The 16,332-nt window shown below is 40.5% G+C and overlaps 1 protein-coding gene across 1 annotated transcript in view; it reads right to left on the bottom strand.

The window, feature by feature from the left end:
• IQCJ (IQ motif containing J) overlaps positions 1-16,332 on the bottom strand; it is a gene marked incomplete at its 3' end in the record, with an annotated part of 155,758 nt that overhangs the window by 15,125 nt on the left and 124,301 nt on the right. The window contains exon 2 of the mRNA XM_084873789.1: positions 110-174. Within this exon, the coding sequence (XP_084729915.1) occupies positions 110-174 (65 nt within the window). The remainder of the gene's footprint in view (positions 1-109; positions 175-16,332) is intronic.

The raw sequence follows: 16,332 nt of genomic DNA, 5'->3' as shown, positions 1-16,332 counted from the left end.
TTTAATTTTGCCTTGCCAGTGTTTCTTTTCTTTTCTTTTCTTTTGTTGTTTTCATGCAAGCTTTTCAACCTTGCAAATAATTGAATATCCTTTCGTAGTTTTTACTTACTTTTCAAGTAAATATTTTCCATCATTCACTTGTTCTAAAGGATTCTGCAATCTTTTCATTTCTTCCTGTTGGGGGAAAAAAGAAGTGTTTTATACATTGACCCATGTACTTATGGGCAATTAGATTTGAAGACAAATAGCAGAAATGAGATAACACACCATTAGATGCTCTGGACTTTGCAATGGATAAGTGCTTAAATTTACAAAACAATTTCCTCTTTGATCAAATTAGAATACGTTACTGCCAGTCAAATTGTATGATTTTTTTTCATCATTAAAGATAATGCTTCCAGTCATTTTTCCAGAGTGAGGACATGTTTACATGGGTTCATCCACTCAAGCTGCGCTGCCATCTGTATTATGTTTGCTGGTTGCTGGGTGAGGGGCTCTAATGATGATGAGCTGGGTTTGGCCACTCAATAACCATCTTCTCTTGTCTCCTGGGAACTCTCAGCAACCTCTTCTGTTAACACCAGTGCTCAGGCACACACATGCACACAGACACAAGCCCACTTCCCTTCCTGAATTTCAGGCATCCATAGTCTTTGTAGTCCAATTTTCCTGGCCACAGTGATTGGTTCAGGGATGTAACGGAAGTTGGCCCAGGTTCCTGGTGAGACTGCCTGCCCCAGGGCATTTAAAGTAGGCCAATTGGACTCAGTTTTTAGAGTCCTACCCCTTGACTCAGCACCACAAACCGCTGAGGTGCCAAGAGAAAGCCCCAATGAGGACTAAATACTCACGTGCCCCTAAAAAGCCCTCAAAGCTAGTCTCAGCCTGCTTCTACCACCAGACATCCAAGGCTTCTGTCATCCCTCATTACCCAATCTCTTTAACTTCACAACTTCTCTATCCCCTCAATTTTTTTTTAACCTTCCCTGGAGTATCTTGTCCTAACTGAAGCCTTCCTTGATGTTCGGAGGACAGCTAAGTTTTTCATAGAGCAAGATCAAATAACTGTTTAGAAAAAGGGTTTTAGGATCTAGAGGATTTTGCTGATGACAATCTTGGCTGGGTCCCTGGTCACACTTATTTCCTGCAGCCCTCTTAAGAAGTGGCCATGTCTTCCCTACATGCTACATCCTACACAGTCTGCAGGAGGGATGGAATGCTTCTTGCTCCTCATTGCTGCTCCTAGAAACTCCTCATTCCTACAAAATCTTAGCTTCTCTGAAAAATCTCAGCCTGTCCCAAGCTTCTGTCCTCTTCTCTTCCCTACCTATCCTCTCTCCTCAGGAGGTCTTCACCGGTCCCATAACTTTAAGTTTATATCTGCACCCCAGCTGCCCTTAAACTCTACCCTTATACTTCCACTTGCCTTCCTGATAGTTCCATGTCCATTTCTGACAGACATGTCAAGTTCAAAACCAAAGTCTTGATTTCTGCACCTCTACCTTCACCCAAACCTCCATTGTCACTACTTCTATCTCATCTTAGTAAACGGTATCATTATTTACTTAGATGCCAGAGTCAATACCAGGAGTCAGCCTTTATTCTTTTCTTTCTCTCACAATACAGTCAATAAGCTAAATTCAATAAGCTAATTTTGTTGGGTCCCGATTAGAAATATATCCAGAACTTGACCACCATCTCTCAGTGTGGTCTAAGCCAACTGTGCCAGACTCGGATGTCAGCCCACTTCAGTCACTTCTCCTTACATCAGCCAGCATGCTCTCTTCGTACCTGGGCTTTCTTTTCTAAGGGTGCAAAATCCATATATCACAATTCTACAGTACAATGAATTTTGACAAAGGAATACATTGTTAGAACCACCACCCAAAACAAAATACAGATCATTTCTCTCACTTCAGAAAGTTCCTCTGTGTCCCTGTACAGTCAATTTCCCTCTCCTACAGACACCCCATTTTGATTTCTATCACAGTAGATTAATTTTCCCTATTCTAGAAAATAATATGAAATTGTCTATTCTTTTGTATTGGCTTAATTTATTCAATATTATATTTTGACATCAGTTTCTTAACTGATGCTAATTGTTTAAACTTCTTTTCAGGATTTTTGGAGAAGACTTTTGTTTCCTTCCTCTGATGTTAAAGCATCGGACTTGAAATGTAAGGATCCCAGGAACTGCAACAGAAGTGTTTGCTGTTCTGAGAAAGGTTAACCAGAAGGAAAAGATAACAGAGCAAAGAGGATAGAGGCCAAGGAGCCAGAGCCCTAGTGATGCTGCAAACTTTGGGGTCAAACTGCAGCTTGAAATTAGGATATTAATGGATTATTTTCAGTTTCATGTGCCAATAGATTCTCTCGTTTTCTTTTATTTTTTTTAATCCTCACCTGAGGATACTTTTTCTATTGATATTTTTAGAGAGTGTGAAAGGGAGAGGAGGGGAAATGGAAGAGAGAGCAAAAGAGAGAGAGAGAGAGAGAGAGAGAGAGAGAGAGAGAGAGAGAGAGATCAATTGGTTGCCTCCCGCTAGAGCCCAACTGGGGTCAAGGATTGAACCTGCAATTGAGGTATGTGACCTTGACCAGGAATAAAACCCCTTGATGCTTTGGTCTAGACTAGGGGTGTCGAACTCAATCAGAGAAGGGGCCAAAATCTAAAATCCAGCCTAAATCGCGGGCCGAATGGTTTACTGAACAGTCATAAACTGACAATGTCATAAACTGACAGCGGAGTGCAGTGATGACAGCGTGGTGCGGGCCACATTGCAAGGCCTGGCGGGCTGGATTTGGCCTGCGGGCCTTGTGTTTGACACATGTGGTCTAGACCAAAGTTCTAACCACTGAGCAAACCAGCCACGTGACTCTAATTTTCTTAAGGCACTCTTGGTTGCTATTTCTAGTGTGTGTTTTCTTATTGGTTTGTTCGTTCACATTTAAAAGAATCATAACTCACAAGTGACAGTCTGAGCAAGACTGCTACATATAAAATCTTAACTTGATGAACCATACTATATAATAAAGAGGTAATATGCAAATTAACCATCACTCCAACACAGAAGATGGCTGCCCCAATGTGGTCAAAGGTGGCCATTCCCATGTGGACACAAGATAGCTGGCAGGGGAAGGCAGTTGTGGACAATCAGGCCAGTAGGAGAGGGCAGTTGGGAGGGACCAGGCCTGCAGGGAAGGACAGTTGGGGGAAACTAGGCCTGCAGGGGAGGGCAGTTGGGGACAACCAGGCCCGCTGGGGAGGGCAGTTAAGGGCAATCAGGCTGGCAGGGGAGTAGTTAGGGGGTGATCAGGCTGGCAGGCAGAAGCCGTTAGGGTCAATCAGGCAGGCTGGCAGGCAAGCGGTTGAGAACCAGCAGTCCTGGATTGTGAAAGGGATGTTTGACTGCCTGGATGGGTCCCAGATTGGAGAGGGTGCAGGCTTGACTGAGACACACACACACACACACACACACACACACACACACACACCTTGTGCACAAATTTTGTGCACCAGGCCTCTGGTAGAACTATAATAGTTCAGAGTTGTACAGGTGCTGTTGTTGTTTTGTTTTGTTTCATTTTATTTGGCACCATCTTAAATTTTTTTTCTTATTCAGAACACTCATGGATAAAGCAGCTTATGGTCTTCAGTTCCTTTTTGTTAAAGGCTGCTGCTTTTATATCCAACATTGGTATATATAAAGTGTAAATGAAGAACATTTTTGCATCTTCTGCCAAACTGCTGTATAAAGCACTGTATGTTTTGCTACAGGTTTTCTTTTATGTACATGAATAAGATTTTAGGATTTAGTGCTAGGGGATATTTTCTCATTTTTATATAATAGTGCACTTCCTTTCACCAATAATAACTACTTATGTCTTATAGAAGTTGTTTAATTTGCCTTGATTGCCAGAAGCTTAAGCTAAATTAAATATTCAATTGCCAGAACTATTCTTTCCAGGCTGGTAATACAATTATCCCCTCCCCTTTACTACATGATGTGCACACTTCTTTATTTTTATTTTAATCCTCCTACAAGTGTGCTTTTCAAAGTACAGGCAAGTACTATATAGGCAGAATATAAATGATAAATGGACAGGAAGATAGAGATGACAGATAGATAGGTAGGTAGATAGATAGATAGATAGATAGATGATATATAAAGATAGAGCATTCTTTTAAATAGTACACATGACTTTCTATTTTCAAGGTAAAACTTTTCATCACTATATACCCTGGATCCTTATTCTAAGAATAAGTTTCCACATCTACCCTCTGTTTGCCCCAACTCTCCATCTCTCTTACCTAATCCTTCATCATATCCCATCCCACCACCAGTGACATAAGCAATAAATCCAGGTCATATAAAAGGTCATGCTTGAAGTCACTTTCCCAAAAGGAAACAGACTGGGCAAGAAGCCTTATTACTCTTGAAAAACAGAGAGATTTTTTTTGGTCATAAACATTTTCTTATTTACCCCATCCATTATAATTAGGAAAGAGATGAGGTGTTGGTAGTCCCATTACTTTCTTCTCTAAGATGTGCCTGTGGTGTGCTTTCATCTTTCCTTTTTCCCCGGAGATTTGGGGGGGCAGCAAGGAAAGGGCTTTTGCACTCTGCCCACCACTTTCTTTTCCTTGGTTCTTGCATTTGGGGGAGCTTGCCCAGGTGGAGAGGGCTTCGAGGTGGTACTTTTCTCATCTGACTATCCATGCTCTAGGAAATCATATTAAACATAAGGTCAATGACTAACAAGAGCTTTCTGAACAGCTGCTCGGCTGACAATTTGGAGGATTGATTTCATCATTTGGTTATTTAAGCTAACTATACAAAAACACTTCCATTCAATTGGCCTGGAAGTTCCAAACCATGTCCTCATTTTCTGGGAGATGGATATGGAAGACGGCTTGTGCAACAGATTTTCGCTTGGAGTTTCACTCTTTGAGATAGTTTTGTTTTTTAATTTGACATTAAAAATATAAAAATCTGTCTTCCCTCTCATTGGTTTCTCCCGCTAGTCCTCTTTGTCTCTGATTTTATATCGAACAGTGTCATTTCCCTACTAGAAACCAACATAGCCCCCCCTCCCCCGGTGCTTCCAGATGGATTCCAGGGTCTCTGCCAAGGGCTGGTGCACCAGGGCCCAGGCTGTCTTTAGGGGCCGCACCGCCAAGCCCTGCCAAGTCTGGGTCATATGAAACTTCACGCAGTCCCAGAACTCACATGCTTCCTTACTGGACATTCGAGGACAACGTGTCCCCCACCCCTCTATTGACCACTTCCATTCTCTCTTTAGGAAGCCTCCGACTTCCCCTTCCTCCATACCGATTTGCAGAACTCAACAGGAGGGTTGGGCACCCACTCGGCTTCCTCCACAACCACAACCAGTACTGATCCTTATTAGCATTATCTCTTTATTTGACTCCCATTTCCCCTCCCCTCCCCCATCTAAGTACCTTGAAGTCAGGGATGGTGACTTATTCACCTTAAGGTCCCTATTCCCCAGATGAAGCCTCCAAATATCTGTTGAATAAGTGAGTTGAATGCATTAATATGGCTGGAATGAAAAGAAACCTTAGTAGTTTAATGCCCCTCCCCCAAATCCCAAGAAGTTGTATGTCTTTTGCTGATTCTTTTCTGCCCCTCTGTTTCTACTTTCTACAATCACTCTGAAGCCTTCTTTTTAATTTAACATTAAAGGCCTGGTGCACAAATTCTGCACCAGTGGGATCCCTCAGCCTAGCCTGTGAGATTGGGCCAAAACTGTCTCTCTGACATCCCTCAAGGGGTCCTGGATTGTGAGAGGGCACAGGCCAAGCCCAGGGACCCCACCGGTGCACAATCATGGCTGGAAAGGGACTTGGGAGGGTTTCAGGGTGTGTCTGGCCCATCTTCCTCCGTCCTGATCTGCTGGACCCCAGTGGCAAGCTAACCTACAGGCTGGAGCATCTGCCCCCTGGTGGTCAGTGCACATCATAGCGACTAGTCAACTGGTCAACTATCTGTTCCCTGGTGGTCAGTGCACATCACAGTGAGCAGTTGAGAGGCCTTAGCATATCATTAGCATATTATGCTTTGATTGGTTGAACAGATGACCAGACAGCCTGGCACTTAGCATATTAGGCTTTTATTATATAGAATTATATTTTTCCAGTTTTACTGAGGTATAATTGACAGTTAAAACTATATATATTTAAGGTGTATATTTGATATATGTATATATTGTGAAATCATGACACTCAAGCTAATTAACATATTCAAGTAAACTTCAAGTCTACACTACAATACTACTAACTGTAGGACACTGTTGTACATTAAATCTCCAGAACTTTCATCTTCCCTAACAGAAACTTTGCACCCCTTGACCATCATCTCCCCATTTATACTCTTTCCCTTTTGCTAGTCTCCTCTGCTCTGGATGGCTTATAATTTTGGACTTTATCAAGCAGTCCCCTTTGTTCTGTGGCTTTGGATAGAGTTTGCACAGTGGGAGGCCCTGGCATGAAATCTAAGGGTAGCTGAAGAGAAAAGTTGTCAACTCAAGGGCCTAACCCCAAGTTTCTGGCTCAGTTTGACTCACCAGGTGAGGGGATAATTTCTGCCAGGCTCTATTTAACTTCTGCCTTTTTTAAAATTTGGGCTAAGCCCCTCTGCAATATAGAAGTTGAATTATTCAAGTACAACCCAAACATATAGCATTCCACATTCTGTAATCCCATTTCTCCAAATGAAATATTTGTTATAAGTGGTTATGAAATGTAGGCTGTGCTATTAGGGAGGATAATTGATTTCCTACTTGCCAAAGCTATATTTCCCACTGTCATAAGAGTTGTTCTGAAGTGACTTGGGTGTTAACTCTTAGACTGAATGGTGGATGCTGAATTTTGTTCTTTTGTGTCTGGCTTCCCCCTCACACCTTAATTCTGCAGCTATTTCTCCTGTCACAAACAGAAGACTATAACAAAAGGTTAGACAAGCTTATCTTTGTGGCCCCTTGATCACCCCCTTAACCTGCCCAATAATAAATAACACTGTTCTTATGTTTTCCCATCCCTGCCACTTCTACTATCTAAATTTGTTTTTTGGACAACTTTAAAACCAGAAGTTCACACAAAATTGCTTTTTCTCTAAAGTGCACTTCTGCCTAAACCTCAACCCTTTAATTATTCTTACATATATCTTGGCCATTTTATTCTCAGCATATTCCAGAACATGGAATGTAACTTAAAATGTGAAAACAATCTGCAATTTATCTCCCTGTGCAGTTATGGGTAATAAGGCCTGTGCCCCTTATCTATATCCTCTTTTTGTGGTGTGTGTGTGTATGTGATAATTTCATATTAACCTGAGGTAACAACTGAACAAAAGTTGAAGGCCAAAATTACTTCTGACACTTTTGACTATCCAATCATTCAATTAAATATCACCAGCCTTCCTTACTGTCCCCGCCCCCACCACTCCTTTTTAATAGAAGTGTAATAAGAACACTAAAAAAGGGGGCTACTAATGTTTGCATAATTTGGAAAAGTAGAAGACATAAAATCTATACTAATTTTAGCTCTGCATCATTAAACATGAAATATTGATTATTGCTCTTTGCAACAGGGTTTATGAAGCTAGCTGAGCTGCTGTGCCCACATAAAGTGGTTCTGATGCTTTGCCCTCAGATCTCAGTGGCCGTAAATGATGCTCCTTGGTGACAGCTGGGAGGCTGGCATTCTAATCCACAGCCTTAAGAGGTACATTTCCCAGATTAGACCAGGAATGACCCAGCTGCATAGCCTAACTTCAGAAAATTAAATTGGAGGGAGTCCAAACCACTGTTGAAATAACTGTGTGAATTACAATGCTTCCACAGGCCTTGTTATAATGTAAATGTGCTTTACAATTTACTGCCATTTCCCTTCCACCCCTGCTGTGAATATGGACATTAATAGTCATCTCATATATTTAAAGGCAAAAAGGCATCAAAAATAAAAATGTAAAATTCATGGCTTCTCCCTTTGGAAAGCAGAAAGTAAATTCTTTTTTCTCTTGCCATTTTTTTTTTTTTTTTTGTAAAAAGAGCATACGTTTTGTTTATGTATTATGCATTAATGTTTTTTATGGTTGACAGACCTGTAAATTTCACACAGGGAAGTTACCTTGCAGCTGAACATGAATTTCTTTAGAAAGAGAAAAGAGTGGCTAATAGGACATCAACAGCTCATTTAAAGAATTCATTCAAGTAAGTTATGAGCACAATGGTGCACATATGAGGTGGCAGACTTAAAAAGAGATCTGCCCTGTTTCTAGCACTTTAAGGACATTTTGAATGTTTGATGAGATGCAGAGGGACTGTGATTTTATGGTGACAATCACTGAGCAAGGTAGTCCTAAACACCTCTATGTGAATTCTCAGTGGTATTATTACTTGCTGCCTCATATATAGTGAAACTTATAAACTAATAACCATAAGAAGTGATAATGAGAATCATTGTGATAGCTCATTCTTTTTTAAAAAATATTTTTTATTGATTTCAGAGAGAAAGGGATAGGGAGAGAGATAGAAACATCATTGATGAGAGATAAATCATTGATCAGATGCCTCCTGCACACCCCACACTGGGGATCAATCCTGTAACCCAGACATGTGCTCTGACCTGGAATGAAACCATGACCTCCTGATTCATGGGTCAATGCTCAACCACAGAACTACACTGGCCAGGATGATAACTCATTCTTTATTCTTGTTTGACCAACCAGACTATGTTCCTAGACATTAGGACATAAAAGGCTTTGATTGGCAACTCTGAAAATGCAAATACCTGAGCTCATTTTAACAGATACCAAACAGAAGCACGTAAAACCCAGTTGTGACTGTTCCAGTCATTGGTCACCTTGGATCTGCGATTATTTCAGTCCCTGATACTCTCCTGGAAGAATGAGTGGAATGGTACCCATCTGGAAGGGTACACCTACAACCACATCATGGAATTTGCTGTAATTTGAATAAGCACCCACCAACTTCATCCAGGTGCCAGGGGTGGACAGCCCCAATGGACCCAGGATTGTCAGGCAGGATGAGCCAGCCGTGTTAGTTTGAATACCCTTTAGGCTTACATGTCCTTCCTCTCCTTTCCCTAAAATTGCACATGTTCTCAAGATTTTTCTGCTAGTTTTAGATTACAAACATTCTAAAGTATTATAGAATGAAGACAGAGCTCATTACAAAAAAGTCCAACCACTTCCACTACATCTAGGATATGAGAAATTAAAACACTATGGGTACTAATTTTAAAGTGGTCACTCTACTCAAAGTTCATTCAGCTTAACAGTAGGGCAGCTATGAAAATTCATTTAAGACTGAAATACTAGGTAGAACCATTAGGGTGTAGGTGTTTTTTTTCATCTTATATATTTCTACACTCTGAAAAAATATATATATATACTGGAGACCATGCTTCAAGGTGAGAATCCAAAACATAAATAAGCACACAAGCAAACAAATAACCCTCAGAATGCAGATAGAATAGCAAAGGTGGCTAAGTGAGTTCATATACTGACTACAGTTTCCTGTGCCGGCGATCAGAACAGCATGTAACTCCCCAATCATTTACACCTGATTCTGGAATGCATTTAACTGTTGTATAACAAATACTGTCCAGATTAGATTTTTGGCTTAGTCAAATTAGAAAGTGAGTTTGCACGTCTTATGTACTCACCAAATAATATTGTGGGGAAGTAACCCAAATGCATGCTGGGAAGAACTCTTCTAACATGCTCTGTAGCACCTCAGACATGTCAGGCTCTTCCTTTCCATTTCCTGCACGACCCCCTGTGTTCAGGACCCTGGTGATTCTCATCAGGATTATTACACCGGGTCGCCTAATTGCTTTTCTTAAGTATATTTCCTAACATTTAACTCTCTTACTCATAAACCCTATTGCCAGCCTAAATAAATATAATCAGCAGGATTAAAAATTCTCTTAATTCCCTAAACCCAGTATTGCTCCATCTACACCTTCTGAACTCCTTTAAAGTTCATACCCAATGTGATTTTATATATTTTAGTATTTCCTCCCATAGCTAACTGCGTGTCATTTCTTTGAACTACCGTTATTACTAACATTTATTGAATTTCACTAGGTTCCAGGCACTTTGCATAAATTATCTTTTTAGAATTATGACTGCAGCCCCATAAAATAGCAAAAGATGCAATTATTATTCCCATTACCTGTGTAAGAAAATAGATTCAGAGAAATTAAGAAACTTGACCAAGGTCTTACGGGAGAAACGGAATGCTAACCTAAGCAGCCTGATTCCAGAATCTGAGCCTTATCCTCTCCGCTCTTTCCGTGAATGACATGGAACATGCAACAGCATGAGCAGTGGTGATATCTAAGCAATTGGTGCATGTAAAAAAGAAACCACAGTGTCCTGAAAAGTACCCAGGTTTCTTATCTGAACCAGGCATGTCACCTACCCGCTGTGTGATCTTAGACAGCTGACTCTAGGTCTCAGTTTTTCATTTGTAAAGTGATGTTGGCAATGCCTATTACCCTGTATTATGTGAGAATCAACTAAAATATTTAAAAGGGTTGTGTTCACTCTAAAGTGCTGGTCACCATAAGGAGATTCTTTAAGTGTCTATCTTATTGAGGACAGCAATCATGTCTCACTTGTCTTGTCTTTCCTCTGGTGCACAACTCTGCTCCATTCTAAGCAGTGTTATTTTGTGTTGGGTAACCCCACCTGAGCCTCAGTTTCATCATCTGTAAAATGGGGACACTACTGTACCAAATTCCAAAGACTGCCATGAGGTTTGTTGATTGAAAATTTATGTAAATCATATAGTCTTATACCAGGCACATAGTGGGTCCTCAATAGTATTATTTATTTTTATTATTCTATCTTTCCAGTCCCTCCAAAACATGGGTCTGCAACTAGACGCCTTCTCCTGACTCACTCTAAACCCATTTCTATCAATTCTATTTCCTGTCTCCAGAGCATACCCTCTCTGATCTCACTGTCCTTAACTGAGGATTTATTGTCATCTAGAATGCTCACCCTAATAGGCCAGTCTCATCACTAGGTTTGAAACCATTCTTGCTTCCCCTCATCCAACATTTAGAGCCTAAGTTCCCTGCCCTGGCAAAACCTCTTATGAGGTTCCATGTGACGGGCTCCCTCTGTCCTTCCAGCCCCTTTCCCTGACTCTCCCACCCCCATTACACTTAATCATCTTGGAACATAATGTCATTAAAACCTCCAGTTAAGATCAGGCACTCAAAAATTTTGAATGAGTCAGTCCATGTGTTGAAATAAAACAATGATAAAGAGAACATTTTAAATAAGAAAGTGTATATTATCAAAAGGCACAGCATCACCTCAGTTATCTGGAGAATGGTTTCAGGAGCTTCCCGTATTGGGATATGGTTCATACCTGGATATTAAGTCCCCAAATATCCCCCCATAACCGTTAACCTAAATGCCCTCTCAAAATCCGGGACCCCTCAGGGGATGTCAAAGAGCCAGTTTTGGTCCAATCCCCACAGGCCAGGCCGAGGGACCTCACGGGTGCATAAATCCATGCACCAGGCCTCTAGTTCATAAGGATGCTTTCAAAAGATGTGAAGTTAGGGGATCACAGATGAGATGTGGGAGGAAGAAAGAGAAAGACTAAAATGTAGATCCTGTTCTGTATTTTCACCGAGTACCCAAAAGGAAGGGTCTTACTGCCCAGAATGTTGCCTCCTCTTGAAATCTTCCTGGAAGTTCCCCTCATTTGAAGTAAGCTTTGCCTCTCTGAAATCTTAAAGTTGTATGTGTCTATACTGGGCACAAACCTTATGTTGTCGTTGTAAGTTGTATTTTATTTTCCTTAACATAGCCTAAGTGTTTAGAGGCAGTTTTGTGTTTTGTGTGTGTGTGTGTGTGTGTGTGTGTGTGTGTGTGTGGTTTTGTTTTTTTTGTTTTTTTTTTTTGTTTGTTTGTTTTGTTTTGTTTTGTTTTTAATAAGCCTAAGTATCTTTCAAACTTAAAAACCCTACTCCTGGACTGCACAAACTGGGGTGTGCCAGGGGTATATTGAGCCTGAAATTGGAGTACATCCTTTCAAGTTGTCATTGTTCCTCCTAGCAAAAGCCTGATTTTAAAATAGAAACCACGGTTTGAATTCATTTTAAAGCAAAAACAGGAGGCCTCAGATAAAGTTTAGTTTTATTTGTGGCTATGTCTTCCCACACCCCAATGGTACACATGCTCACTATTTTCTGCCTTAACGATTTCTGGATGGAGAATTTGATAAGCAATGCTCTAGTCAGGATGGAAAGTGAATATCATGTATTTTTTAAATTGAGTTTGTTGGGAAGTGTGTAATAGTCTGATTCCTATCAACTCTGAATAAAGTAAAAGCATTCTGTACTTGTCAGGGCATAATATTCTTTTTTGATGCTATAGGACTGCATTTGTATTTCTCTCACGCCACTCACTGGTTGTGGAGGAGGAGATGGGATCCATGTATGCCTAATGCCTTCTGTCCATATCAGATGATATGAAGTAGACATCACCATACTTAAAGAAGGAAAAACACACTTCTACACCTAATTGCACACCACACCCACTGAGCTTTCTGGGACTAGGTTATGATATCATGGGGACATCAAGTATGATAAAACTTAGCAGCCAGCATAATTCTGGGCACACAGCAATAACTTGGGTGTTAATAAGAATATTCAATCGTCATAAAAAGAAGAAAAGTACATTTAGGATTTCAATGTAAGCAGCAATGCAGCAATCATAAAGTTGAAAGCAGAACTTGAGAAAGAATATGAGAAAAAAAGGTGTTGCAAGTCAGCAAACTTTCCTTTCATCATTTAATCATTTGTTATTCTGTGCAATAGTCAACAAAAATATAGTCATATGTGTTAGGGATGAGGATACAATGGGGAAGGGGAGAAGACAAGCAGACGCAGCTCCTGTTCTCCTGCATCTTGAGAGACCCAATATAACCAAAGGAGAAAAGATGTTTTAACTAGACAAGAAGTTTTTCAAGGCTGTTTTTATTTTAAAAACTGGCTTAGCCAGGCTGGTGTGGCTCAGTGATTGAGTGATGATCTATGAACCTGGAGGTCAGGATTCGATTTCCCAGTAGGGGATGTACAGGAGACATCTGATGATCAATCACTCTTTCTCATCACTGATGTTCCTATCTCTCATCCCCCTCTCTAAAATTAATATAAAATATATTTAAAAACTGGATTGAATATTTTGACATTCAGGACAGAATGCACATCAATCGAATAAGCCTGACTCTTGCGTGTATGATAATAGAGCTTTAAAGATGATGTTCTCCAGAGGGCCAAGAAAAGGGGGTGGGGATCCATGGGCTCCTCCTGGCTGACCAGCTAGGTATGCCTGTGGGCAGAATGTGGAAGGGGTGATAGAAATGTCTCTAAAGTTGAAATGCAAAATTCCAAGATATGGGTTAGAAGCTTACTCAATAAAATTGACATTAGTTGAGGGAAAAAGAGAAAAAGCAGGCAGACAGACAAGAGAACAGAAGGCAGGATGTCTGCATCTGCTTTGTCACATGATGAGCCATTGCACCATTACAAATGGAAATGCCCATTTACCCCCTGCATATTATTATCTATTGACAACTGAGTATCACATAAGTCTAGTAACAACAAAGGCAGATTGTGCATTACAATTAGTCTTCTATAGATAAATATAAGAAAGGAAGGGGAAAATATTAAGTCTCATATAAACAGAGCATTGCAAAACCAACAAGAAATTGCCAGTGATATTACTTTATTTTCTTCACATGTGAAATTCCAACATGTCACGACTTTAATAATTGCCCAAATTGTTTTATAGCAAGTAGGTGAACAACCTTGATAAGAATTACTTTATTCACCTGATGGTGTAGCTCAGTGGTTGAGTGACAACCTATGCACCAGGAGGTTGCAGGTTTGATTCCTAGTCAGGGCACAGGCCTGGGTTGTGGGTTCGTTCCCCTCTAGGGGGCATGCGGGAGGCTGCCAATCAATGATGTTTCTCTGTCCTTGATGTTTCTGTCTCTATCCCTCTCCTTTCCTCCCTCTCCAAAAATCAATAAAAACATTCTTTAAAGAAAAGAATTACTTTATTCTAAGCCAAGGTGAATTAAAACTGACATTTTTCTTTCAGACAGCTATAGCAGAATGTTCAGAAAGAATGCCAAAGTCCCAAATGAGAAATGAAATCTCAGTGCAGCACTCTGTTTTTAAAACTGTTACATCTTTTAGACATGTCATCTCTAAGTACTCAAGATATAATGACACCACTTTTATCTAAAAGGCAAGTAGAAATACACAAGGGAAAATGGATGGTCATCTAAAGGTAGAGTATGAGGAAGGAAAGAGGAGAGAGAATGAGAAATTATTGGAACAGAACATGGAATGAGTCTCTACTACTGAGCATTGCTAATTGATGTGGATTAACTCCCCACCACAGCACACTGAAGCTTCCATCTCCAGCTGTATAACTAGACTACTCTTCTCCTGATTTCACATTAAATGACCTTACTGATTCTCACTTCCCTTCTCTGTTAAATTTCAAATGGTCACTCCTCATATCTGTAAAATCTTCAAATTGAGGACTTCATCCTGAATTTTCCAGCAACTGTTCTTAGAGTTCTCACATACACTGAAAAGTTCTTCAGAAAATGCATTTCTTCTTTGATAAAACATTTACACCCTACTTTAGGGATAAATGTTTCTCCTTTTCTGTGTGGAAATCTGGCAGAATCTTCAAAAGAAACTAGAGTTATGCAATGGGGTCCATCCGGCCAGCCTGTGCTTAAAGTCAACTCTCCTCCAGGCCATTTTCTGCAAATAACTCCTTTGAATTGCTAAGGTGGAAAACAGCCATTGAATCCACAGCACTACTTTTAAAGGCCATTATAATACACTAGGTGCCCAGTGCACAAATTTGCGCACCTTGAAAAAAACTATAGGCTATGAAGCTGTGATGGGCACAGGGGTCAATCTCGGCCCATCCTCCACATCCCCTTCCCCCGTCCAGCCCCTCCAACTACGGCCCCCAGTCTCCTGTCTGCAGGCAGCCTAGTTCCCGCTGCTGCCCATTCACCCCTGCTGACAGCATGGAGCAATTGGAGTCAGCACCAGCAATGGGTGTGAGTGGGGCTAGTATGCAGCAAGTGTGAGTGCCAGGCAGGACCACAGCACAGGGGAGCAAAGAATTTCCAGAGGCTCGCCTGATGACAGCAACCAGTGCCCCACCTTGGTCTGGCACCCCCGCTCACTTGTTCCACCATCTCACTATGGCCAATACCCACTATGTTCCATGCACACCCTCTGGTGTCAGCGCATGTCATAGCAACTGATTGTTTGATTGTTCTGCCATTCAATCTAGTTGCATATTAGCCTTTTATTATATAGGATTCCAGCATTTACCATATGCAATTTGAGGAGGACAAATGCATTCTGTGACATTCCATTAAAGAAAAGTCCTACTATTTCATCTGCTTCCTCCCTTCCCCCCAATCCCACACACAAAATAATAAAGATGCACAGTCTATGTAAGAGGGCTTTGAGAATATCAATATAAGTGGTTATAAGCTTTAATAGACCTTGGAATCCAATTAGCTATAATTTTGTGGTGGATTAATAATTTATGGTAATTGTAAATTCATTAGATTATAATTCACCATAGACAAACCTATGGATTTTGTCATATCTTTAAAAACATGTATTCTCAAGGTGAAGCATGACATTGTCTATATTCATTGCTACCAAAATAGTCTAATTTAACAATTCAGAATAGCATCCCATTACTTAAACCTGGATCATTTGGAGGTTTTCCCTGTTAATGCAAAGACATAAACCTAAGAGCGTTGTACTAGCTCATTAAGCCTCCGATTTCAGCAGCTGTCTAGTATTAGCTGGAAGCAATCTACTGCGTGTACTTAAATGGCCCCTGTTCACCTTTTCCTTAGCTCCATAAACAAAAACAAATAAAGAGAATGTACACATACAGGTACATGCATACCATACACAAAACTCTCATTAAAAATGTATAGTTTGGTGAATTAGCATAAAGGAAACTTCTATAACCATCTCCTAAGTCAATAAACAACTTCATCAAACATGGGACAAGCCCCTTCGCATGCCCATCCGGATTACAACTCCCTTTCTCCAGAACTAACCACTATTACTGCAACTTATAAGCAACCACTTCCTTACATTTTACTATAGTTTACTCACTCAATTGTGCATCCTTAACTACTATTGTTTAGTTTTTCCCATTTTAAAACCATTTTGAAATAATGAGAGATTCA

The sequence above is a fragment of the Pipistrellus hanaki genome (assembly GCF_964339955.1).
Source record: "Pipistrellus hanaki genome assembly, chromosome: 2".
NCBI lineage: Eukaryota > Metazoa > Chordata > Mammalia > Chiroptera > Vespertilionidae > Pipistrellus > Pipistrellus hanaki.
This window is presented reverse-complemented; position numbering and strand designations above follow the sequence as displayed.